The sequence below is a fragment of the Rhinolophus ferrumequinum genome, chromosome 23, assembly GCF_004115265.2.
Source record: "Rhinolophus ferrumequinum isolate MPI-CBG mRhiFer1 chromosome 23, mRhiFer1_v1.p, whole genome shotgun sequence".
NCBI classification, from domain to species: domain Eukaryota; kingdom Metazoa; phylum Chordata; class Mammalia; order Chiroptera; family Rhinolophidae; genus Rhinolophus; species Rhinolophus ferrumequinum.
Window position 1 is genome coordinate 40,533,508 of NC_046306.1, and position 26,274 is coordinate 40,559,781.

The 26,274-nt window shown below is 45.2% G+C and overlaps 1 protein-coding gene across 4 annotated transcripts in view; it reads right to left on the minus strand.

The window, feature by feature from the left end:
• Positions 1-509: 509 nt before the first annotated feature.
• Positions 510-26,274, minus strand: part of RALGAPA2 (Ral GTPase activating protein catalytic subunit alpha 2) — a 316,937-nt gene continuing 291,172 nt past the window's right edge. For 3 of the 4 annotated variants that reach the window (XM_033094559.1, XM_033094558.1, XM_033094556.1), the window contains 2 exons: positions 23,650-23,771; positions 510-4,010 (listed from right to left, as the gene is read on the minus strand). In XM_033094559.1, the coding sequence (XP_032950450.1) occupies positions 3,991-4,010; positions 23,650-23,771 (142 nt within the window). In that variant the 3' untranslated portion in view covers positions 510-3,990. Of the gene's footprint in view, positions 4,011-7,218; positions 7,259-23,649; positions 23,772-26,274 lie in introns of all 4 variants that reach the window. The other variant, XM_033094557.1, reaches the window with a different exon arrangement.

Here is a 26,274-nt window from a genome sequence, read left to right on the forward strand (position 1 = left end):
AAGCCACCTGGCCAGGCCATCAGTATATGATGGTTGGAGTCTTAAAGGCCGGGCCATCAACAAGACATAAGCCACACCAAAAGGAGGCCGATCTTGTCTATCACTTATTCACAAACTCTCAAAGTTGGCCTCATGCTCATCAGGACCTGGGACTCCAACCCTCTGGAAGGGTGGCTCATGCAGAGGGCTGTCCTGGAAAGATGGGAGCCAACGCTCAAGCTCCCTGTGAGCCTTGATACAAACTGCAGGAGATGCTGACCCAGTTATTTAATCATGAAGAGACGATGGACTTACATACATGAGATCGATGATGCTTGGACTCAAATTCTCGTGTGAGTGAATCTTAGCTTCCATGTTATGAACCGAGAGGTCAAGTTTTCATAATCACATTTGTAAACTTTCCGGGATAGGTACTGGCTACCATTTTAGATAAATATTTAGGCTTTGGTTTAAAAAAGAGCTTTTGAACAAGGTAAAAATGCAAATTATTTTTTGTTAGATGCCAGGATAAACTTTATTTTGCTACAAAGTATAACGAAAACAAAAGAAACATATGGCACATAAATGCTGTGTTTCTACTTTATTAAATCATCACAGTCACTCAGAATTAAAGAGCAAAAGAGGGTAAACTGGAGAGTCAAGTGGCCGTCATCTGTGGAGCTGTGTGCTTTCCTGGGAGTGGCATGTCGTTGCTGAGCGTGTCCTGGCACAACACACATGCCTGCAAAGGTGAGTTATACATAAAGGTCTGTGCCACCTAGGCTTAAGCCCAGATGTGGAGCATTAGGAAAATTAAGTAAAAGATAGCAAAATAAAAATCAAATGACACACTATAACTTAATTTACCATATTATCAAATTTTTACCTTATTTACATGTACTAGATATTGTAGACCTGAAAAGATTCACTTAATGTGTATGTCATACATAGATATTGAGTGCAACTGAAACAATGGTTGTTTATTTTGAAATTCCCTTCAGATGCGAACATTCCCCTTCAATAGACATAACAGTAGCAAAGTTACATGTAAGACATCACAGTAAGTTTTAAAGGACCCCTCAACCCTCCAGATGATACAAATGTAGTAGTGAATGAAGCGCAGGTGGTCGCACCTGAGGAAGGTCAGGAAGACATGATTTACACTGTGGAGCCACATGATCTTGTTTGTAAGGCTAAGAGTCCAGTCAGCCAGCCCCTCGCACAACATCAAGGATTAAACCCTGCCACTTCCTTGTAGCTCTTAGTAGCTGCTAAATTTGCTCACTTCTACTTAAGGTTTTACTATTTTTTTTAAGTCATTATTTTGTGGCATTACTATTTTTTTTAAGTACAAAAACCTACTCAGTAAGACTACAGGACATCAGCGTGCAGAGAAGTGAGGAAACTGGTTCGTTCGGTCCTGCCTGGAAGCCAGCAAGTCTTTTTGGGCCAATTAGGGCCACTTTTGTTTACAGATGGCTGACCTAATGTGACAAGTCAGCACCGTGACTCAAGTGGTTCTCCACCGGATGAGTGACCCTCTGCAATTTTGCTGAAAGGCATTTATTACAAAATCACAATATTTGCTTTTCTATGTGGAAAAGAAAAAAAAAGACTCTATCATTTCGATTTTCTACCCCAAATAACAGAAACGGTTCAAGTCCATGTGATTGCAAGCCAACCTGTTTACCATATTCCCTGTTACCTCATTCCAAATTTTCAAACCAAAACTGATACTGAGAATAGTGGTTTCAGAAAGAGCTCCAGTCACAAACGTGCTGGCTATAATCTGGGGGTCACAGAGTTGTTTAAATCATTGGGGATGACAGGAAGGTCTAGTTATTTGCCAACAGAATCTCCCACTGCAGGGTCAGGAGGACTGGTTCCTGGAGGTAAAATGGAATCAATGACAGAAGTCCAGGTGAGTTCAAAACGCCTTCCAAGTCCTGACACTTCTATAAATCCAAGTTCTACACCGGGGGTTTCTAGAGCCTAAAAATGAAACGTTCTCCTAGAAGCTACTTCCCGTCAGAGCCTCCATGGGACTCAGGAGCCCAGGAACATGCAATGCCTTTCCCTGCAGGAATGAGGTCTGGGGACTTTGTAAATATGAAACAAAGCAACTCAGCACCAGTCTTGAGTCTGAGTGACGGGGCCAAACCGTGCTAACTAGAAAGCCCAAGCCATTGAAAAGGTGAGTGTGGAGGGCGGGAAAACACGAGTGCTGACATTTGCTGATAGAACAGAAACTGCTGTGACTCCCAGTCACCCTTTATATTACCATTTAAGCTCCAATGAGTGAACAAATCCCCATTTACAGAACAGCCCCAAATGACTAAGGCCATATCTTCTAATTTGGAACGTCCCTCCTCTCTTACATGCAGACGCGCTCAAGCTGCTTCTGTCTGGTGGGCCTGGGCCCCAACTGCAATCTCTTATAAAGCAAAATAACAAATTCTCTCTAGAATTAGAAGGTCCATTCTTCTAATAGGAAAGACTTTCTCAATTCTTTCTCACTTGTCTCAAAAGGGAGTCTGGTTCCTGGGTTTGCCAGTTTCTCCTCAAAGGTCAGGTACCAGGCAAACCTTCTTGATGGCTGACAGAAAGAACTGACTGGTCAGTGAAAACGACCACTCTGATGGGTGAGTAGGTGCAGAAGGCTCAAAAGGTGACCAAAGCAGGCTGAGGGTGACACAGGTCGGTGCAGAGCTGAGAGCAGAGGGTGGGCTCACCTTTCTCACAGCTGGGGCCTCAGCTAGTGGCATCCCCTTCCTCCCCCATGGTTCTGAGTCAGAGGCTTATTGTGGACCTGTGTGTGTGACATGACCTATTTATAAGACAAAGACTGCAATGGGTGATGAGGCAAAGCTCCAGATCTGAGACAGGCTGAGGGCCTAGGTGAGACGCGGGGTCTTCCCCGTTGATTGATTTCTCTGTCTCTGACACCCACAGACCTCCAGCAAGGGTAAGTGCTGGCAGAAGGTGGAGCTTTTTGTTCCCCTCCCCCACCATTTTTTAAACAGGCTCATCATGCCTCCCACAGAGCCAAATGAGTGAAAAGTACAATCAAATCCTTGCTTGGAATCTGTTACCCTAAAGCTCTGTGCGATAGGAAATATTTCTAAGGTCCCTGCTATGGTCCTCTCTGAACAGCAGGCAGGAGAGCACAACTGCAGGGCAAAGCTTTTGGACACAGATGGTCATTGCATTGCAGGGGTGCCCGTCTCAGTCTAGCACCTGAGCTGGCATGTGCCTTTGTGTTGATGCGGCTCTTGGAAGCTTCCTTACCTACACAGCTTTCACAGGGACAGGACCTTGCATTTCTAGAAACATCTGACTAGAAGCATCATTGTCATGAACTGAAGGGCCTCCAGGATGATCAGGAAAACTTCTCCCTAGATAGTGGGCATCAGGCACAAGGTGGAAAAACACTCAGCAACCGAGGTAAAATTTCTCTTGGGCAAAAGACCCTGGGGAAAGCCAATTTCCACGATGATGAAATTTTTGAGGAAATCATAAATCCTAACATAAGAACGAGTAAAATGCAGAGAAAATTCTTCCAACAATTTGACAGTTGTTTTGCTGGCCCCTCTGTGAATCATGCTTGGGTTTCTCAATGAGAGGAAACAATTTGGGGTACAGAAACCAGCCACTCTGCGTCCCCTCCCTGAAAGCCCATAATCTTCTCTGGCTGTCTCTGCCTGCAGCAGCCACACCAATGCCCACGTGAGAGTGGGTTTGTCTCTGGTTGTTGACTTTCTCTTTTCTTCTTATGAAGCCCAAGGTTTGTGAGGTTTCAGGGCAAGATGATACCACTTAGTTTGAAAGTCCAATCCGCAACATTCCGGTGGGATTTGTCTTTACTTCAGAAGTCTGCTAACGGGAAGGCTTGCTGAGGGCCATAGCAGAGCAGCAATGTTTCCGAAGTCTCTGGGTTTGGAGGTTTGAGGTGTGGGGTGTGCGGGACTCTCAACCATCTCCTCTTGCCAAAAGGCACCATGAGGTAGGCACTCAGGCTGGCGGCCAGGACCCTGCAAAGGAAGCAGAGAGAGGCCGAGTCATGACGCCAAGAGCTGCCCTCCTGGGCACCGATATAGGGAGGGTTTGTGGCACTCAGAAGAAATGGAACCCACGTTCCCGAGAGGGAGGTTTGATGACCTCCATGTGCTGTGAGCGTGGGGATGTTTGCTGAATGAATCAACAAATGCATCTTTTCTCCCAGTCTTTGCTCTGGACTTTGCTCTGGACGTTCCCGAAAGGGAGGTTTGATGACCTCCATGTGCTGTGAGCGTGGGGATGTTTGCTGAATGAATCAACAAATGCATCTTTTCTCCCAGTCTTTGCTCTGGACTTTCCTGCAGCATAAAAGAAACTGAATCTTTTTGAAATTAACTTTTTGAAATTAATCCACAAGTAAAGAATGAAGAGAAAGGTATCTGATTACAGTAAAGGGAGGAGAAGCCAAGGAAGCAGCATTGTCCAGAGTCAATGAAAAAGCAAGTAAAACTTTGTGGGCAGCTTTGTGGCTCCGTCAGTGTTATTATTTACACGTATTTACATATTAGTATTTTACATCAATTACAACTTGATTATTCCCCAAAGGGTCTGAGACGCGAGGTCAGGACTGAATTGCTTGTCTGAATGAGTCCAGACAAGCACACTGCTATGTAGCACGGGAGGGAAAAGGAATAAACGTGAAGCCTGCGCGGCAGCACGGCTCCTTCCCCAGGGCTGTGGGAGCGTGCTCGGAGGAACACAGGAAGGAATGCCTATGCAATACCCAGCCACTGTTGCTGGAGGTGTCTGGCTTCCCCTGGGCAGTTATGCGAGCAGGAGGATCATTTCATCACGCTTCTCCCCCTCGAAATCTATTTTTAAATCCTGTTGTATTACATCCCAGGCTTCAGGAACAAACCTCAAAAGCAGGCTTTCTATACTCCTCCTAACATGCTTTACTTCCAGGGGTTTGGCCTTTGAAATTTTTATTATTGGCATTTGAAATTAATTTCCGTAAGTTACCTTATTCACAGACAGCATCTTTTTTCATTTTCTGATCTTACCTTATTGTTTCTAGGAAGAGCCTCTCAAATCAATACTTGCACACATGCATGGACCTGAGGAGACAACCTGCCCAGTGTCCCGAGATTCAGCGCTTTAAGATTCCCTCACAGGGGCTTTCTCCTACCTTCTGCTCCCAGTGAGGCTGGGCACAGACAGGAAACGACTTGGGACTCTCTCCTGTTTTCATCTTTAAAAACAGGCTGCTTTTGACAAAGGCAGCACAGCTATGCTGTCATCCATGACAGAGATGGCATTGGTAACAGGCATCTCTCTGTCCCCTTGTAGCCAGTGGGAGGTTAGGGGGACGGGGGTGGGGGGGAACACCAACCCGACGTAACCCCAGGTAATACTCCATTCTGAAATACCTTCACTTCAAATCGCCTAAGATCGCATTATCAGTTAGGAACCAACCCACCCACCATTGTAATCAGATCAACTGGGAGAAGCAAGCAAAAAAAAAAAAAAAAAAAAAAGTGATGCTCAAAGATAGGATCTTAAGTAAATGGAAAATATTTAACCCCTCCACACCCACCCAGGGACGAGGTGGGACGCAGAGGAGGGCGCACTTCCCCTTCCCGCAGCCGTGTGGGGCAGCAGGTGGACAGAATGATGCCAACACTGATGAGCTGCGTGGAGCTCTGTGGCACCGCGGCCTCTGTGTGTCTGAAAGCAACGGCCCCAACAACCGGGGGCAAAGGGCGGGACACCCTCAAGCCGGAGCCTGCACTGCAGTGCTCCTGCATTCCTCTAGTCTCCCGCTTTCCCCTGGCACGTGTCAGCCTGTGCTGGCTCCTGCCATGCCCACCGCACCCTGTGATTGATGGGGAAGCGGCAGCTGCGGAACGAGCAGGCAGGCCACAAAGGAGACAATTCCACGTGCTCGGCCTCTTCCTCCTGCTGGAGGCTGGGGTCTGTTCAAAGGACCCTCGAGCCCCTCTTCTCCGCTTTTGTGGCAGGAGCAGGAAGACACGCATGGATACAGCAGCCCCAGCAAATCAAGACTTTTGCATGAAGTCTCCACTGCTGGAGTGGATGGTACTGCACTGCTCTGAGCAGACTGACTGACGTGCGCACCCAGGCTTCGGGCTCTAATTGCCTGTGGGAACTGACACGCGTGAGCCCAGTTTGGAACAGGTGTGGAACTGGCCAAAGCTTTAGCTGAGGGGAAAAGAAAGAGCAACTGGGTTAGAGAGGCAGCTCACTGAGCTAATGGCTGCCCGTTCGGCCTGCAGGTGTAAGCCCACGCCTGGTGGAGGAGGGTGCTGCTTTGGATAAACCGAAATCTCTAGACCGGAACACTGCCCTTCCACGTCTACTGAGACGGTGACTGGTGTCTGTGCCGTGAACTCCACTGTGGGTGATGCTGTTAGTAAGGGACAGCTTCTCACTAACGTTCTCCAAATGGTCATCATCTTCCTCAGCAGTCACCTGGTCTCCCTTCCACCGGTGAGCCCACGAGTCGGCCTGGCCCAGGCCCCCAACCGGGAGAGTTTTCGGCCAGCACTGAAACCACGGATGTGGCTGCCGTCCATCAATGCCCACGGGGAAGGGCCTGGATCCCAGACCAGGGCAGAAAGCAGAGGCTCACAAGGGTCTCCGCCACGGCTGGCCTGCCCTCTGGGTCCTAAACCTCGAGGCCCTCGGGTTCTCTGCCCTCTGTGCTCCCCAAGCTTTTGTGTGCTCTTCCTCCCCAGCTGTTCCATTCAGCAGCCCCCTGGACAACCCGCCCTTTTTCCACGGAGGCCTGGAGGCCCCCATTAAGGCAAGCCGTCAAAGGCCGGCCCAGCACGTGCCACGTCTTACAGGCCCCTCTCAAGATCTTGCTCCTCCTGTCTTGGGCAACAAAAAAGGGGGCGGCTCTGGGCCCACTGGCTCCTCGCAGCCCTGAACACAAAAGGGCGGGCTACAAAGACATTTTCCGGGATGGCAGGTGTTGGTGTCGGATTCCGACCAGAATGTATGGGGCAGAAGAAAAGCAAAGCTGGGTTTCCCCAGGGCAGCGCAGACATGCAGGGGCAGGAGAGCGGGCAGGGCCCCTCAGGAGGGGAGGTGGGAGCAGCAGGAACTCTGAAAGTGTATTTCAGCAAGGTGTTAGCTGTGGAAGGAGGTCTGTTAGTGAATTTACACACCCTTCCCCAAGGGCAGGGTTGGGCAAATCCGCTGAAGTGTCAGTCTTACCTTGCTCAAATATTGCAATGACACCTTTACGTATTTTAATCTGAAGGAAAAGAACATAAGATCAAATGAATACAGCCCAGCACACCCACAGCCCAACTTGATAGTGAACACAGTGCTAATAATACATTTATTCCTGAGCTGCCTGAGTGTTGTCGAAGTCTTAGAGATCATTATGAACTGAAAATTCACTTAAAATTCGATATGGCAGGACAGAATTCTAGTTGTTGTCACATTTATAAACGTGGAATGAAGGAGTCATTAGCATTCCTAGGATGTATAAAGCAGTTGCTATTGGGAGCCCTACAGACACTGGGCAGCACTGATCACTGTATCCTTTTTTTTGCTGCCCAATATTTCCTGACTAATTTGCTCTAAAATATAGTCAAAGATAAGAGTTTTGAAGATAAGTATTCGGAATTCAATGGATGACCTGAAAAAATAATCGATACCCTCTAAGTGTGCAAGTTTACATGTCTTTAAGTTTCATTTTACATGTTTCTGAGTTGTACGCAGTGTGTTAATTCAGTACTAGTGTCACCTGTGATGTGACAGTCCCCAGGGAGGAGGCACATGGCGTGCTGTGCAGAGGGTGACTAGGGAAGGGGACTCTGTAGGGTTGAAATGGGTCCACATGTTCTCCCTCACTCACAGGCAGCAGGATCTTAGCCGTCACACTGAACCCAAGAGAGGACCTGAGCTTTTCTGTGCTTCGTGACAGGTTTTCTCAGTCACCTCATCCTATCTTCTATGTGGATTTTCTGTATCAAATGCAGGCTCTTTCTGCATCCAGCAAACGCTCCTCACCCCAAACGCCCACAACGCTCCTGAATTCAGCATCACTAGACCACTAACAAATTTGGACAAAGGATATTTATCAGTGACACAGACTGTTATCTGCATGGCCACAGTTGTAAACTGTGTCTTCTGACCCCGTCTGCCAAGTGTGGCACAGTGACCGGGCCAGTCTCTAAGACGGTGGTTCACAATGCTGTCGGAAGGACCACTGACATACTTTTCGGTGGGGTTCTCTGAAGAAATGTGCACATTTACGAAGCCGTATTTTCTAATCTATTGATGAAATTTCATTGCCCCCACCACAAAATCATTTGGGGCTGAGGATTTCAGGATAAATAACTGGTCATGGAATATCCAGTAGCATTCTCTGTCTTACTTGTTTTCCAACCACTGTTAACTGCTTCGTCTCACCATGTTGATTGCGCTCCAGGGGCACGAGAAATTCCTGGGCCGTGTTGATAGTGGGCAACAGACTGGAATGCTTTCCATGGGTCCTCTGACTAATGTCATTGTCTAGATTTCCTGTCTCCCGCCAATGCACTGTGCTGTGGGGTCCATTTCCTCTAACGGAAGATGCAAAATAGAACCTGTCTTCATGGGTCTTCCTTAAGTTGAGGCGGTTCACCTTTTCAAGGCACCATGCCATGGACCCTCTCCAGTGTGAGCAAACGGGGGTCTTCATGAAGGGGCTTCTTGGTCACTCTCCCCGGCAGCCCCCTCAGTCCTGGTTATGCTGCGCATACAAGCACCCGATTGGTAGAAACCAAGAAAACAGATGGCGCAGCTAACAATGGAGGCTTGTTTGTAATTGCTGATGAGGACTGGTTTGTGCTTCTCCCCAGTACGTCCCCAGATGCAGCCTAGTGTGGTGTGCTGGGCCAAACAGAATGTCTCAATAACTGCCAATCCATGGTAAGTTAAGGAGATGCAAAGACAGAGACAGTTGGGGGCTGCCTTAATTATTCCATGGGGCTCAAATGTCACTTGCCCTTGACACACAGGCAGTGCTACCATAGGGCGAGGGCTTGTACTTGGAACAGAGGAGTCGGCTGTCAGCTTCCTGATACATCCCTGGGGATAAGTGTGAGGTACCACTGACCTGGGCAGGCTCGGAAGACACCAGAAGAGAGCACTGTGCATGGATATGAAGGATGGAAAGAGAATAGGAGGCGTGTGACGCTTGGGGGTGTGGATGAGAGACACAAAGCATAATCATTTCAGCCTTTTATCACTGGACATCTGATATGTGCCAGGTACTGTTCTAGGCTCTGGCTTATAGCAGAGAAGAAAGCAGATGAAGCCCCTGCCTCTGGGGGCTTTGGTGGAGGAGTTACGGCATATATTCTAATGGGCAACGTCACCCCTTGTGGGGCAAAAGTATCTTACTCTTTATGTGCATAAAGCCCAGAAATAAATATGGTAAATAAATAAACAGTATTTCTGTGGTGTTTTGATGCAGGGGACGAATTAGAAAATAAAAATGTCTCAGAAGCCTCTATGGTGGGGCAATAATGAAAAAAAAGATTGAGAGACACCGGATTATAGAATTCATACGTGTCTTAAATTCAAAGATTTTCTTACAGGCAGTGGTGCCGGGAATTGGGAGTTGGCCCTACTCACATCTAAGAGCAGATGAGTGAGACCTCTCTGGGAAGAGCTCTGCAAGTATAGCTCAGATGCCAGCAGGCCACTCGAGGACTCAGACACAGAGCGGGAGCCTGGAGAATCCAGAGGTCACTTTTAGAGAAAGATGTCTTACTTTTTTGGGCTCGTGCGACTTCTCTGATACTCTGGATGTCAACAAGGATTTAAAAAAAACCCAGAAAACAAGTCTTGGTTGTAGATTTGTTGTGTTCCATATAGCTCTGCCTAGTGGAGGGTTTTCAAGAACTGCTGGGCCTTTTTGTGGTACATTTTCTCTGGCTGTCTTCACAGGGATAGCAAAACAGCAAGGATTTGAACTGAGCTTCTTATCTCTGAGGAAAGGCTGCCATCCAGTACTGCCACCTGGGATAACGCGGGGCAGGGTCAGACGAGAAACGTGGCTGCCTCTCCCTGGGTTCTTGTTACTGAACAGTCAGTGTGGAAAATGATTAACTGGTTCAAGATAATTAGGGAAGGGAATGATTTTTGAGAGCTGGCATCAATGAGGGAGAGAAACAGTGGACCAGGATCCCAGCTTCAGGCAGTGCTAAATATCCTCCCAGCAGGAAGGCAGGCAGAGCAGGAGATCAGAAAGCTGCTGGGGCTATTCAGCCCCCGTGGAATGGCTCTGAGGAAGGGAACAGGTGCAGCCATGGACGGGGTAAGCCTACACACTCAACTCAACACTGGCAACCCAAGGGCACTGGGAATTGCCAGCCTAATTAACATTTCCAAATGGCCCAAGGATGGCTTCCAGTATTTCCAACCCAGCAGCAGTGGCTGTGTTTGGGCCCTGGCCCTGGCTCTGGGCTTGGCTTCCTCTTTTCGGTCATTGGTCTTGCCCATCAACTTTGGCTCTGAAGCAGAAAGCTAGGACAGCTGGCCCAAAAGGCGGCAGGCACAGAGAGTGTGTGTTGTGCCTGCACGTGCACAAGTACCTACGTGAGGACCAAGCAAGCGGGTGGAACATTCATGAAAAAACTTTCCTGACATTCTTCTCTTCCCCTTCCACAACTGTAATGGATTCTTATACATATATGACTACATTTAAGTAAATTATAAATTTAAAATTATATTTTGGTGTCAACTTTCTCGTTAGGTCGTCTTGGAAAAAGAGGTTTTCAGACACTCGTGCTATCTCACAGAACATGAACACCAAGAACTCAATATATCTTAGCCATAGTGGGGGCTGTTCATTTCACCAGATTGAATTCACACCTCAAAATGGGAAAACACTACAGAAATGTTTATAGCAGCAATATTCATAATAGCTAAAAAAATGAAAACAGCCCCCATGTCCATCAACTGATGAAGGAACAACCAAAACGTGGTCTACCCTTACAATGGACTATTATTTGCAATAAAAAGAAGTGAAAGACAGATTCAGGCTATAACATGGCTGAAACTTGAGAACACCCTAAGTGAAAGAAGCCAATCACCAAGGACCGCACACTGTACGATTCCATTTACACGTAATGTCCAGAATAGGCAGATCCATAGAGACAGAAAGTAGACTAGTGGCTGCTTAGGGCTGGAGGTGGGGCAGGAGGAATGGGAATTGACTACTAGTGGGTTTATGTTTTTGTTTTTTAGGATAAAAATGTTCTAAAGTTAGGTTGTGGTGATGGTTGCACAACCTTGTGAATATACTTAAAACACTGAATTGTATACTTTAAATGGAAAAATTGTATGGCATGTGAGTTATATCTCAATAATGCTATTTTTAAAAAGGAAAAAACAGAACAGAAGATGGTCTGGGAAGCTACTACTACTTTTCCAAAAGTGACATAACAGAAGTGGCTCCGAGTTCTAGGGGAAAATAAAATCCCCCAGAGCACACAGGGAGGCAGGGGGATGGGGCAGGTATGAAGTTTAGCCGAGGCCCCATCAGCAACTCTCCCCCTGTGTTGCACTACAAATATAACCACACTCAAAGCAAAGAAAATAGGGCCACCCCTCAGGCGATACACTACCCTTCCCTTCAAGGTCATCTCTTGGGTTTATTCTATTCATCTGTCTTATAAAAACTCAGGGGTGGCCTTGGGCAGTGAGGTGGAATAACAGTGTGATTTTTCCCCAGGACACACTGGGATTTTGTGTACAGTGCAGGAGTACATTTTAAATTCCTTAATAATTAATTGCTCAACAAGATGTAGCAGTTACATTTGCAGTGATTTGTGGGAGGGCATGAGTTCTATGTATTAGTCTGAGGAAACATTAAAGAAGTAGTGGAACTGTCTGGTACTTTCACTGACAAAAGCTGTCCTGTTGTCTTCAGACATCAGGAAGCCATTTTGGTCCATAATGAAGATATTTTCTATGTGTGAATTCTTCCTGTGGTGCTGCATTTGCATTCCAAAGTAGGAAATACTTTGGTTAACTTTCAGTCAAGTTTTTCAGTTACCTGTGCCAAGGAGGGTGTGCATGTGCCATATATCCTATAAAATAGTCCTTTCTGCCTTTGGGGAGGAACATTTGCCTTTGCCCAAAAGGGCTCCTCCCGTCCTCCCCACTGTTCTGTGGGTGTGTTCCCCACAAGCAGCGGTCCTTTCAGGTTGAGGGGCAATGAGTCTTGTTTGGGAGCAGAAACTTAAGCACTTGAGCCCTGGCCCTGATATGACCAGCCGCCTGACAATGAAAAAACCCAACCCTCCTCAGTGCAAACCGCCATAGATAAATCTCGCTCTACTGAGGGCAGATTGTGGGGAGAGAGTGCAGTTAAGTTACAAATCTCTACACATATGTAAAGAGCTACTGCTGGTCATAGCTTGTTCTGAGACCATTTTTATAAGTGAAACAATGCCAAGGAAACTCACCCCCATATCCTGGCGCTTCTGGATAATTATGAGTCATTTTAAGTCTCTTCAAACAATGTTCTGTGTACCAGAGATAGTTATTTACCATGATTCTTCATGCCAGCTCATGGGATCAAGACCACCAAGTTCTGCTGTGAGTCTGGAGGGCTGCAGGGGATGGGGGATATGTGACTGACCTCCTTTTCACCTTCTTCCTTCCACCATGCAAACCTTCCTCTACAAAGAGCTGGTGTCACTGTGCTCCCTTTACCTGTGCAGTCCAGGTCAGGGGCTGCACTGTGACACTGGGGTAAGGGGGGCATCACTGGGCCTCTCTAGTGGTCCCATAGAGAATGTTCAGGGAGAACATCTCTAGAATTGCCACAACGTTCATTCATTACTCAAACATGTCTGCTGTGTGCTAGGTGATAGAATACATGGGGGAACAGAATATTCGCTGACAAGTCTTCCTCCTACCACCCCCTCACCCCTCCAGCATGGTATATCCTCCCCACAGAAGCCACCGTGATCTTTTTAAATAAGAATCATATCACTCTACTGCTTAATACCTTCCAAAGCTGGCCATTTCACTAGATTAACAGCCAAGGTCAACCGCTCAGCCCACAAGGCCACTCTAACCTTCCTCCGCACCTTGCTCACTCTGCCCTCACCATGCTAGGCTCCTCATTGCTCTTGGAAATCTCCTACCTCAGGGCCTTTGCGTTTGCGGCTCCCTCTGCCTGGAATGCCCCCTACCCCAGTTTTAAATGGCTTACTCCCTCACCTCCTCCAAGTTTTTTTTTCAAATGTACTCCACCCCAGTGTTCTCTTTCTCAGTACCACTCCTCGTCCTCCTTCCCTGCTACCTTTTTCTTCTTAGCACCCCTCAATACTCCATATATCTACAGAATGAATGTCTGAAAACTCTGACCCTCATGGAGTTTATAAAGATCCGAGGAGTGAAGCTGCAGTTCCTACTTAAGTTGTAGCAAAGGTATGTGTGTGTGCCAGGACCCAAGTTAGACCTGAGTTTTAATACCGTGTTTCCCTGAAAAGAAGACCTAGCCGGACCGTCAGCTCTAATGTGTCTTTTGGAGCAAAAATTAATATAAGACTTGGTCTTATTTTACTATAATATAAGACCCAGTCTTATCTAACATAAGACTGGGTCTTATATTAATTTTTGCTCCAAAAGACACATTAGAGCTGATGGTCTGGCTAGGTCTTATTTTTCAGGGAAACACGGCATCTAAATATTGCCTCTGGCAGTCACCAGCTTTAAGTAATTGGGATAAAGGGCAGAGTCAGCCTCATAGCCCATGAAGTCCCATTTCTGTATTGATTCCTTTCCTCTGGGACTCTTGCCCCTGATACTCTTGAATCAGCTAACGTCCCTGGTCAGAGCCTGGCCTCAGAGAGCACACACCCAGATGTCACAGAAGACTCCAGCATTAGCCGGAGTCAGGCTGTTTCTCTAGCTACTTCTTTGAGCCCTAGGGATGCAGCTAGGGAGCAGGGTTTCCCTAACTACCACGCATGGGCGTTGGGACGCGAGCCGGCCGCAGGGTCTGCCCAAACATACTTTAGCCGCGAATGCAAGGCAGGCTGTGCCTCTTGGTTCTGCTTGAGATTAGGGCTGGGGGAGTGGAACCTCCCAGTGAGTCCTGGAAGACACTCAGTGGCTTTCCTCACCATCAGGCAATCTCACAGCTCTGACCACCTGGCTCAGGAAGAGAGATGCTGGGTGACCCTGGCTCCCCAACGGTAATGGCTGAGCTCTATGGGCAGGTGAGAAGGACCTGGCATGGGGTGGAGGTAGGTGGAATGTGTCCTCATGCATCTAGGATTTTACTCTCGTATTCTTGAAGTGGTCAAAAACTAGGGTTCTGCCTATTTTTTCTCGGCAGTCTTTACAGTGATGCTACTAGTTTCTTATGGGCTTTGCAATGAATTTTGGCCCTGTAAATGCTATAAATATTTTAGGTATTATTATTTTTTTACATAGTTGACTGGAATGTTTCCTATTTTTTAAGGGATTTTTTCAGCCTGTTGAGGGATTTAAGGGCTAATGGAAAAAAAGGAACCAGCTTTTCTCTTTATTATGCTGTTTAGAGGTTTATTTCCTGGTTATTATCAACTATCCTTCTAGAAAAGGAGAGTATAAAATATTCTTTCTTTTTATTGTCAGCACACTTAAATGCTAGTAAAGGAGACTCCATTTGGCCTCTGCTTTGATTTGGTTGTTGCTAAATAGAAAATCAAGCAAAAGCCATTGAGTGTTCTAGGAACCCACCCTAAATGGCTAAGGTTGTACATGTTCCATGTACTAGAATCAGAAGGGCATGAGGGACACAGCCATGGTTTACAAGGTGTGTGAACCTGGGGTGTCAGAAGCTCCAGGCTCTTCTGAAACAAATACTCAAGGTTATTTCAAATAAGCTTTAATTAAGAGTCATTTCCAAAAATTGTCTCAGAAAAATTTTTGGTACTTGCCGGCCATCTCTTGGCAACTGCTGAAGTGTCCCTGGAGCCGGAGCCATAATTAGCAGTTAGGCAGGGAGGAAGATGCCACCTGCACTTAAAACCCTGCAAGTACTGAAAAACCAGAACTAACCGAATGCAGCATTTCACAGAAAAAGCAGCATCTTCGCGTTCTTGCAAAGGAACAAATTAAATGTAATGTCAACACTTTAGAATGAATAATCTGGGGTCTCTTCTTTTCTGGGAACCTGTGAACACTCCCAACCTCTGCACCCACACCAAGGCCGGAGTGTCCCCACCTGGCACTGAAAGGAGTCCTTTCTTCCTCTCTGTTCGTCCTACATTTATTAGCCTTTATCTTATTCTTCTTCTTCAGGGCCTTCCAATTCTCAGACGTTTCAATTCTTAGCCAATGTGAGAAAGTTAAAAATTGACTGACAAGATGCTTAGTAGAATATCTAACAGATATCAGGCAAGTTTTCATTCTTTCCTAGGCTCACAAGGCAGATGGCATGGCCCATCTCAGGGAAATCTCAACCCAATTGCAAACCATCGGCTGACTGTATTTTTTTTTTTTTGGACTATGTCTTTTTGACATTTAGTTATAGTCTGGGGCTAACTAAACTGAGCTTATTAATAATTAGCCAGTTTTGGTGGTTCATGAGTATCTACCTGCTTTTCTCTAATAAGACTTCAAGCTCAAAAGGGGAGGAAAAACAGAGTGCAAGGTCTCCAGAGCTCTTGATGTTCCCTTAAAATGCCCAGCACAGTCCTACTTGGTGGCAGCTGCCAAGGAAAAGGAGGAGAGGGTAGGAAAGGGGACTGAGGGAAGGGCCAATTCAGAGATGGTAACATTTGACAAGGAGCTTTCTATCAGATCCCATGGAACAACTGTTTGCCTCATCTCTTTCCTCCCTCTTTCAGAGATGACAATGAGGAGAGTAAAAGTTTTAAGAGGAAAAGGGATGCATAAGCACGAGGCGTAATGTGGTGTTAAACAGAGCAATTGAGAATTCTCTTTAAAACCTTCAGTAACATTTATGAAAACATCCTGAACCAAGTGTCAGTTATTCAAACTGCATTATCCAGTGTGTGGATTAAGCAGCCTTCCCCCGTGTTTTCCCACACTGGTTTTGGCCATATTGCTTATCACTGGCCCACTTTCACTAAGAGACCAGGAAGGGAGGAGGAGAGGTGGACCACAATTACAGGTGTTTGTTCTGCATCTTGCATCAGGTCCAACACACATCTGTGGTCTGGAGACACACCTGGACCACTTACAGCCATCGGCTGACTCCTTTCTGTCTGCATTTCTATTTTCCTCCTGTTGCATACTCGTATGTTGTAAGAAATTATATGCATCATTCTCGAAAGAATTTACAGCCAATTATAGATAAAAGAAACACAGATGCACAAGACAAAGACTTACATATGCTAAGAAAAGTCAAGATGCAAGTCACGACAAATGAGATGGCGCTAGTATGCGGACCCAAAGATGACAGAGATGCCTTGGTTTAAGACAGTGGTTCTCAGTCCTGCTTGCATATTAAAGTGCCCTCAGGAGTTTTTAAAAGAAAGTCCCAAGGGCCAGACCATAGCCCAGGCCAGGAAATCCAAATGTCTGGTGGAGGCATGCAGCATCCAGATTCCTAATGGCTTTGCAGTGTACAGCTGGACTCAGCACCAAACTGTTTATCAATGGAATTAATGGGTGGTTAAAAAATTCCTATGGATGCTTTGTTGTATTTTCAAGGAGAATACATTTTAAGTGTTTTTATTTTTAAATGTCATATGCACAGGGGGTCAGAACTGAGCCGGTCAAGTGGGAAGGAAGACTTGGGCCGGGGCGGGGAGGGATTACCGGGGTAGAAGGAACATGCCCGAGGGCAGTTGTTCGGAGCTGCCCTTGCTCAGCTACAGACAAACTGAAGGTGCAGAGTGGGGTAGCCCTGAGTTCCTGAAGAGGCTGTGTCACAGAGAACTTGTATTAAAGGGTTCTGAGCTTTAGTCCCGGTCTTTAACTGATTTTAATAAGAAGCCAGCAGTCGTGACTGATTTATGGGACTGTCCCACGGGGTGGGCACTGGGCCGTCATTTTCGCAGGTCATGGCCCTGGCTTGCACCTCCCCTTCTAGGAGATAGGCTGCTGGGCAGGCACGAGTGAATTCCAGGATGAGAGGGGGAATGAGGAAGCACGTGCTCATCGTGGAAGACAGAGGGAAGACAGGCGGAAAGAGGTAGAGGGTGGCACAGGATGAGTGAAGGCAAAGGCGGGCAGGCAGGACAGGTGAGAATGAGAGCACAGCTAACATCGGCTGAGGGCTTTCTGCGTGCCAGGCACTGTTCTCATGTCTTCACACAGACGAACTTACTGAATGCTTGGGATTGCCCTTTGAGGAAGGTACCCTTGTTAGACCTATTTTACCGAATTGGACTCGAGCTGCAAAGGGCCAGGTAGCTTGGCTGAGGCCCCGTGCTGGAGCAGGGCTGGTGCCAGCTACCTGGCTGCAGAGCCGAAGCCCCTCGTGAGAACGTGTTCGCCCTCTGTGAAGCCTTCAGGGTGGCTGGGGAGGCCGGAACCTTCTCGGTGGAAGGTTCTGGCCAGTGCTGAGCAAGGGAGGACAGGAAAACAGTGGAATCTGAGTAAGACTGGAGTGACTGTCTGTGAGGAAGAAGAGTAAGGGAAGGCAAGCCTGTGCTTAAGTAGCGAGGAAGGCAAGTGCGCAAACCCTTGGAAAGGGTTACGAAGGATCAAAAGCTTGCTGATGGGTATTGCCATCTGCCTTCACCCAGGGTTCAGCAGTGGTGTGTGGACACATGGGCTCTGGGCCCGGTCCTGGCTGTGTTCTTAGCACCCCAGAACATTAGAAACCCCTCCAGGCCGTGGGATGGCCTTCCTGAATCTGGCAGCCTGAGCTAGCAGAGGCATGTGGAAGCCTGTGATGCGCGTCTGTGGACTCAATGATGTCGCATACATTCTGGGCTTCGGTCTCCTCTTCTGCTCCATGTGCTTGGTTAGGAGAGGAAATAAGGACTCCTTAAAGGGTTTTACAGTCACATGTACTAGGTAACCCTACAGATTATCATAATCACGTGTGCGCGCTGGTAAATGAACTGACAAACTGTCACTTTGATACGAGTGACCAGTAACCACAACCTCACACAACAAGTTCTAGTAATCTAGTTCCAGCCGGCTGTGTTTCCTGTAATGTTACTGTCTTTCTCAAACTTCATTCTTATCTCATGAAGACTCACTGAAGAACAAGGCAGAGGAACAATGCTTTCTTGAGCAGGCTCTGTCTGAAAAAACATTGAGACAGTATGTGCTTTTCTTCTTTCAGAGAGGCTACATGGTTTGCTTAGATTGAAGAACTCTTATCATTGACTGGTTAGGGATTTTGTGACCAATGTCACTGGTAACCAATGTTTGGTGACAGCTTACCAAGTAGATTGGTAACTATCTGTACCTTGGATGGTGTCACTAACATCTGCATTGACTCTACTTTGGGAAGAAAAGAGAGTGTGGCTCAAGGGGTGAAGACTGCGTTGGCCCTGTTGCCAATTTGCCCACGACCTTTGTTGTCCCTTCATGGCTTGATGTGAAGCGGTTAGACTCGATATCTCCTGAAGTTCCTTCTGGCCTTATTTTCTATGATATTCTTTGCTGGTTTTAGCAAATTTATGAAGAAAGTGAATATATAAAAAGTGTCATCAATCAAAACCTTATTAAGACCACTATAACTAGGATTGAGGAAGAGACAGAGAAGTTGAGAGGGAGGGAGGGAAAGGTAGCAGGAGAGGGAGAGGAAGAAGGACGGAGAAGGAAAGAGAAAGAGAGAGGGAGAGGGAGGTAGAAAAGGTGGGAGGAAGAGGGAGACGAGAGAAGGGGAAGAGAGAGGGAGAGAGGCGGGAGAGAGAATGAACAGGAATCTGTCACATGACTACCCTCAGTGAATAGGGAAAATCTTTCATCTTTTGGGGGGTTTAGAGTTAGGTTTTATCTTGTACTGTTTCTGGGGATCAATGTGATTGCTAACTGCCTAGCGAAATGTCCATGTTGGGATCTGCATGCCAAATGACACCCTGGCACATGTAGCCACTGTGTAGGGTTCAGAGGTCTTAGCAAGCGAAAGCTGGGTGTAGCTGTACTTCTCTAGGCAAAGGCTGATGAGTTATAAAAGTAGACTGCATAGCATCTACATACCAGATTCTGTATGGTACAGAATGTGTAACACGTCTGTAGTCTTATAAGGTCACTAGACAGACCCTGTGACACCAGACAGCGTCTTCTGATAGTTTCTGTGAACTTAATATGATTTTGTTGTAGGAAAAAAATTACAAAAGTCTTTTTTTAGGTAGGTGAGCGTAATAAACGTTTCCAAGAGGACACTTGTGCAAATCCTGAGTGTGAAATATGAAAATTTGAAGCTTTGTACAAAAGCAGCAGTGGCAGCAGCAGCCTGAGACCAACTCTGACTAATCTGATTAAACTCCAAATATGACCTACATTAAAAGTGGCAGAATCTGATGGCGCCTAGTGAGGAATTTTCTCCCACTTGTTCTAAATCCTGGAGCCTTTACAATCTAGTCTATCATGAGGGAGGAAGTGTTTCTGACCATATCTTGGAGAAATCACATGTGTTTATGTAGGGCTAACGAATAAACAAAGATTTGTGCTCCCTCTGCTGGCTCCCTATAGCAATATTAAAGCAGAAGGAACACAAACAAGGCTGGCATCTTCAGCAAATACAGTTAATTCTTGTTATGTGGAGAAGAACCACTCATTTAACTTGGTCTTAGACATTCTTTGAGAAAAATCCACCGTTATCAACTCCTGACTAAGATATTTGGAAATTCTTAAAATTAGATATTAAGTTAGACATACCTATAGTCCTCAACTACCAAACTGCTGGCTGTGACTGTAATAATGATTGAGGATCATTCATGAAGAGACACAAGTGGATTCCTCCTAGATTTGAAGGTCCAGACACAATTTTTAAAGCAGTTCTGGAACAAAAAAAACTCAAGTCCATGCTAAAGTTTCTTTTTTCTCCTTTTGCTTTGTAAGAACAGCTTTCAAAAAGTAAAGATTCACACTATTTATATCCTTTTCGATAATGTCAAACATTAGACTTGATTTTCCAAATCATTAGCATGCAGGAGAATGACCTCATGGTGAACAGATGCACTTGGCTGTGAGCTGCAGTGATTACATCAGTCCCTCCCAGCAGTTGAGGGTGCCCATTCCAGTTAACCCCTTAGAGTCCTCCCTACTAGCCCCCTTCCTTGGAAATATGCTTGAAAATGCAAACTTAGTCGCTTACCACAATGTGTGTTTTGTGTGTGAGTTAAATATATATATATATATACACATACATATGTATATATATGTATGTGTATATATATATATATATATATATATTTAACTCACACACACACACAAAACATATACGTATGGACACACACACATACACACAGACACGTGTGTGTTAACTGCAGACAATATTTTAATACTGGCTATCATTTAGAAACTGCTGATCAATAAGGAAGAAATGAAAAGGAATGCAAATTACACAGCTAAGTAAAAAAAGGCAGCTCAAATACCTATAATACAGTGGGCATTATCAAAACTAGTAACGGGCAGAATAGATAATGAGGTGGGTTGTATTTTAAAATAAAATTTTTGGACTGCGAGAACAGGTGGTTTGAAAAAACCTCTTTTACAAAAGCTGAGCACCCACCTCGGAGCCGAACAATGAATGACCCTACATGTCATGTGTGGTGGACAGTGACTCACGAATAGAGGCACATTTCGTGGGCTGCTGTGACCCCCCTGGCTGCCTTGGGTGATGAGCAACTGCGCTGGGGCAAGAACAGTTTTCCACTGCCGGACTCTGTGGGCACTGGCTACTCCCACTTAGCACATCTCTTCCTTGCAGCTCGGACTTACAGGCTGGTATCAGAGTTCGTCCCTCTAGAAACGGGGGCTGCTTGCTGCCACAAAGCCAGTGTGGAATGAATACATGTTCAGGTTACTGTCCCTCTGTGTGAACAACAGAGCCCCTTGGTGCAAGGACACAAAGAGAACCTGGGATGGGAGCCCCTAATGCCTCCGATTGCGCATGTGCACGTGAGCTGGAGCCCAAGGCCCGGCTTTGATGGCACCGCTGCCCGCGACGGTCTGATTGGGTCCCAAGTACACTGTGGCAGCTTAAGCCGCTCAGGGTCAATTTTTCCAGTTGGCTTGTCACTTGGAAGAGCAGACTTTACCTCAAGTTCTTAGTTTAAGCTGGCTGTCTCATCTGGGTTTGACTGTACTTATCCCAAGAAAATAAAGAACAGTGGGAATAAGTGAAAAGTGTTTTTATCTGTAAAAGTGGTAACAGACAGGGGGTAAGTCAGGATTCCTCAAAAGCAGAACTAGCACGCACATGAGAAGAGGATGTGGTTCTGAAAATGCCTCTACGTGGTATGAAAATACTCTGCCCTCACTGCACTGCCCCCAAATTTCAGTTCAAATCAAGTTCATTTCTAGTTCCTTCCTAATCACTGTTGTGGGCAGATAGGCAAACAGAGACCATTATGCCTAGACTTAAAATAGCATTCATGGAATAGAGTGATATCCGTATAAAAATTTTTATCACTCAACACCGAATACCCTAAACCCAGAACATTATGAAACATGATGTTGATGTTAGTAATTTGAAAAGAGGAAAACCCAGCATTTATCTTGATATCCCACCTTTGGTTTCACGTTCCTTTTGTACAGGTTCCAATGCTCACCTTACGAGCTGTCAGAACCTTTATCTCTAAAGTGATTCTGGCAAATGCAGTGTTCTTGGGGAAGCCTGTCAGCAATCGTCTCCAAACAGCAGGTCTTAAAAAACGCAAATTATTCCTAGAGTCTCACTTAAGATGTACCTACACACTGACTAATTTGAATTGGTTTAAATAATTATAAACTTTTAGAAAAAATCAAGTGAATTTATATAAAGGCTAAAAGATACCTAAAATATAAAGTTCATTAAGATTTGTTTCAATATTCAAGAGCTTTAGAAATGTAATAGTTGAGTTGATGAATGTAACTATCTAGTTATTAGTTTCTTTTAATTTTAAGAAAAAAGCTTTCTCAATAATTAAAAAAACAACAACACAAAAAGCATAGCATTTAAATATTAAGTCCCAAAACATCATGAGGATGGAAAAAGCAGAATGATTTTTTAAAAAATTAGTTTTGCTATGGATCCTTCATATTCTCTCACGTAAAAATTAGAAACAATTTTAAACATCTCATTAGACTAGGTATGAAATCTTCATTTCCCTCGAAACTGATTTTTTTTGGGGGGGCAGGGATTTAGATAGAATGTTGGCAGAGTGTATAAAAGAATTCGATTCACAGCTGTTCTACTTTTTTAATGTAAGAAACATTAATCAAAGCTTTAAGTTATAAGCTTTTCTCATGTTGTTTAGTATTCCAGTTCAACAAAGATCAATAGAGGCCATTCCTGTGTTTCTTGACGCCTCACCAGGAAGCAGAGGCGGGATTATGTAAATCACCCGCCTGCACCTCGGCCAGCTTGCTTATCTCCCAGGCCTTCTGCCTGCGGCTCCTGGCTCCCAGCACAAGTGCAAGTCTCTCCCTCTTATCTCCCAACAAAGCTGGGAGAGGCAAGGATTGAAGCCAACGATGTTAAACAATGATGCATGGCTGATTTTGTTTGTAAGTGATTTATTTCAATGAATTTATTTTTTTTCACTTTGTGTGTAAGATATTTGTTAACAAGTCAGAATAGGAGAAGTAAGGCGGTGTTCAGAGAGAACTGACACAGGTTAGAAATCTATTAAACACTCTAACAGTTGTGCCTACACCAATGGAAGAGGAAGGAAGCCCCTCATTGAGAATTTCAACATGAATGGACTAAATATCCCCTATACTCTCTGAAAGGCAATTAATCTGTAATTACATGCAGAAATTTACAAGAAATTCTATTCTTCAAAAGAAAAACAAGAGACCTCACAGAATCATATAATCAGTTTAAGTTGCAGTACACTTTTTTTTTCAAATTAGAAATATAAAAAGAATAAAACTGAAAAACAAGAACATTCACAGAAATTTTCCATTTGCCCAATAAATGAAATGATCGTAAGCCAGTTTCTAAACAGGTTCCACACCAGGTGCTGCTCCAGTTGGAGGCTGGTTCATGTGACACAGGCCACTCCAGAGAGAAAGCTTGCACACTGCACTGCTGTAATGATGGACCAGGGGACACTGTCCTTCCATTTCTCCTGCATTAATCCCTGACCCGAGTATCTCGGCAGCATAATCCCCATTTAGCATTAGTAGCAACGGCTTCAACTGTGAGGAACTCTTTTTTGATAAGTAAGCACTGATTCGGGCATCGCTTTTAAACAACATATTCCCATCTCAGCAAGAAGCCCACACTCCTGAATGAACCAGAGCGCATTACTGAGAAAAAGTTCATTAATCTTGCTAGATTCGGAGGTTAACAGGATAGCTGAAGAAAAGAACTGAGTGAACAGCTCGGATACAAAACAAATTAAAATGAATGTCATCATTCCTTTTGATATTCATTAGTTGATTCAGAGGGAGAATGCTCTTCTTAAATTTGCAAGCATTTATCTGTGAAAAACAGGTGTACATCTGCTGCTCAAGTGCGTCTTAAGCGCGTGAGGAAAGAATAATGTAGACACTCACCCATTCCACTGACGGAGTAGCTGGGAGAGGGAGAAAAGGCTTGGGCTGCGAAATCCTCAAATGTCATTACTTCGCGGTGGTTCTGAATTATTGCTTCCAGATACAGAGCTCGCTCTTCGTAGCTGCAGTAATCGGTTAAGGAAACAAGTGTGTGTGCAGAATGATGCACAAAACAATGACATAGTTCACTTTGTTTTAAATACAGTTATGCAACTTTTACGCTGTGTGGGGCAAAAGCACCTTGCAAGTTTGTTAACATCCTGTCAGATAATTAAATATTAGTCATAATTACTGATAAAATTCTGATTTTGAGATCTAAGTTTCTCTTAGATTTTAACTGCATCCAACACTAGTATCACTAAAAATTATATACACCAATAGCTACAGAATCACATCAAAAGATCATTAAGATTGAGTCAAACAAACAAAAACAGAGACATTGATTATGACAGCATCTCTTCTCACTGACAACTGTGGGACAACACTGGATCTTCCCTTCCTAGTTCAGTTGATAAAATGTTCTTAGCCTACTGACAAAATGATTTGCTACTTCAAGCAAGACTTAGTGATAAGATGGTGCACACATTAAAAAAAAATACGCAAATGCATGTCGCTGGGAAGAGGGAAGGCCAGGAGGTTATGCTCTGAAGGGGCACCCGAGCCGAAAGCCAAGATAGGTTATGAACATGAGAAAATAAGAACTAGTAAGTTGGAGAATCTAGGCGAGAGTGCATAAGGCACTAAGGAAAAAAAAAGAGTATTGCTTTTAATTAAAATTGCAGTTTGGAACACACGCATTCAAATGTGTAATCAAAAACCAGTCACCAATAAAACTTACAAGCGTAACACGCTGAAGCAACTTTCCAGCTGTCTTAATAGGACCCCTGCGTGTGGCAGCCTTTCACAGGGCAGAAAGCAAATCTTTCCCTTTTGTGTGGCTTCTGTTTCCTCAGAAGGTGAATCATGCACTTCCAATAACAGGATAACGTCAGAACAATTTGACAGGATGGAGGCACCACACGTACGACTTTATGAATTAACACTTGGGGAAGTCGGCATGATGTCTCATTTTCCTCTTCCTCCTTATCAATACCAAAGTTAAAAGATGTGTTTTAGTCGTTTTGATAATCATGCTAATTCTCCAGGAACATAGGGAATGTGGATCACATCAGTCTATCATCTGTAGTGCCAGGAGAACAAAAGTAATTCTAGCATTTTCGCTGTCTTTTAAAACTATCTTTTCAAAATGGCCTCTTTAAAAATATCAGTTGGTGAAATTATGCCCTTCCAATTAGCTTTCAACAGAGCATATGTTTTAAAATAAGAAAGTATTTTTCTGTTTTCTTTTGGCAAAGTATGCACCCTGACTGCTCAATGCAGGCTCTTCCTCCTCCTTCTCCTTCAATTATATTCAGAGGAAGATTTTCACACTATGCGACCAAAGGCATCCAGTACAGGAGCCATGAGTCACATGTGGCTATCTAAATTTACATTTCAACTAATTAAAATAAAAAAAAATAGAAATTCAAGTCCTCCGCCCCACAAGCTGTGTTTCAAGCAGCTCAGAGCCACGTGTGGCTGGGGTCACCATGCTGGACTGCACGGACAGAACATGTCCATCACCGTGGAAAGCACTACTGGGCAGTGCCAGTGCAGAAATCCTCTTTAGGCTTGCTCTATGTAACTTTAAAACAGGCAAATGAGTTTCAAGATTTCAAAAGTGGCCCCTCTGTTGATTTATGATCTTTTATATAGATGGTCATAACAATTCAAGGCCTGGGTAGCATGAGCCTGAACTGGCTTCTCGACTTTGGGCTAAGCTCCTGGTGACTCGCCTTAACTAACGAACAGGCTGCCAAACTTCCTCAGCAAGAGGCATCCGCTCAGGCCCAATTCTAGAGGGACCCACTAATGTCATTCACGTCTCATTATGAACACACTTATTCTGCGCAGCACTTGGCTGTTGCCACGGCCCTCCACGCACGGCCCCAGCAAGCCGCTGGGCCGGGGAACAGCAGGACGTTAGGCCTGAGTGGCCGTCTGGCGAACAGGCACTCTGACACTAAGCTGGCACGTGCTGGCCCAGCAGGGGCCGAGTGAGGCGTGACAAATTACTCAAAGAGCTAAGCTAAACTTATGGCTGACAACCACCTGAGCCTTCGGACAGCCGCGGCCCGCTGTCAACGCTCAATTCATGGCACCCCTTTTCAGTCCACTGGCTGCTTGTGGGCTTGGGTTAGAGCAGGCGCATCCCTCTAAAGAACTGTCATGCTCTGTCTAGAATCGTCCTGCTGTTTCCTGAAAGGTCCCACTGAATTCAACACATCCTCATACAGTGCTTGGGACAACGGTGAACAAAACAGAAATGTGAATGCATTTTGCTAAATATACTATCTGGAAGAGTGGCTGCTATGTTAACCAAGCTCACAGTCAAACCTACAAAGGGATGTTGTGTTTAAAACCATATAAATTGATCCCAGACAGCAGCCTGTCATCCTCATCCGGCATGACACTATGCGATTGTCATAAGCTTGTCCTTGTCAAGGCTGAGAGATCTGGACTCCTAAGAGCAAATCCAGCATGAGAGTTCCCGGGGGCAATAACCAAGTTGTGAGATTCTCTGAT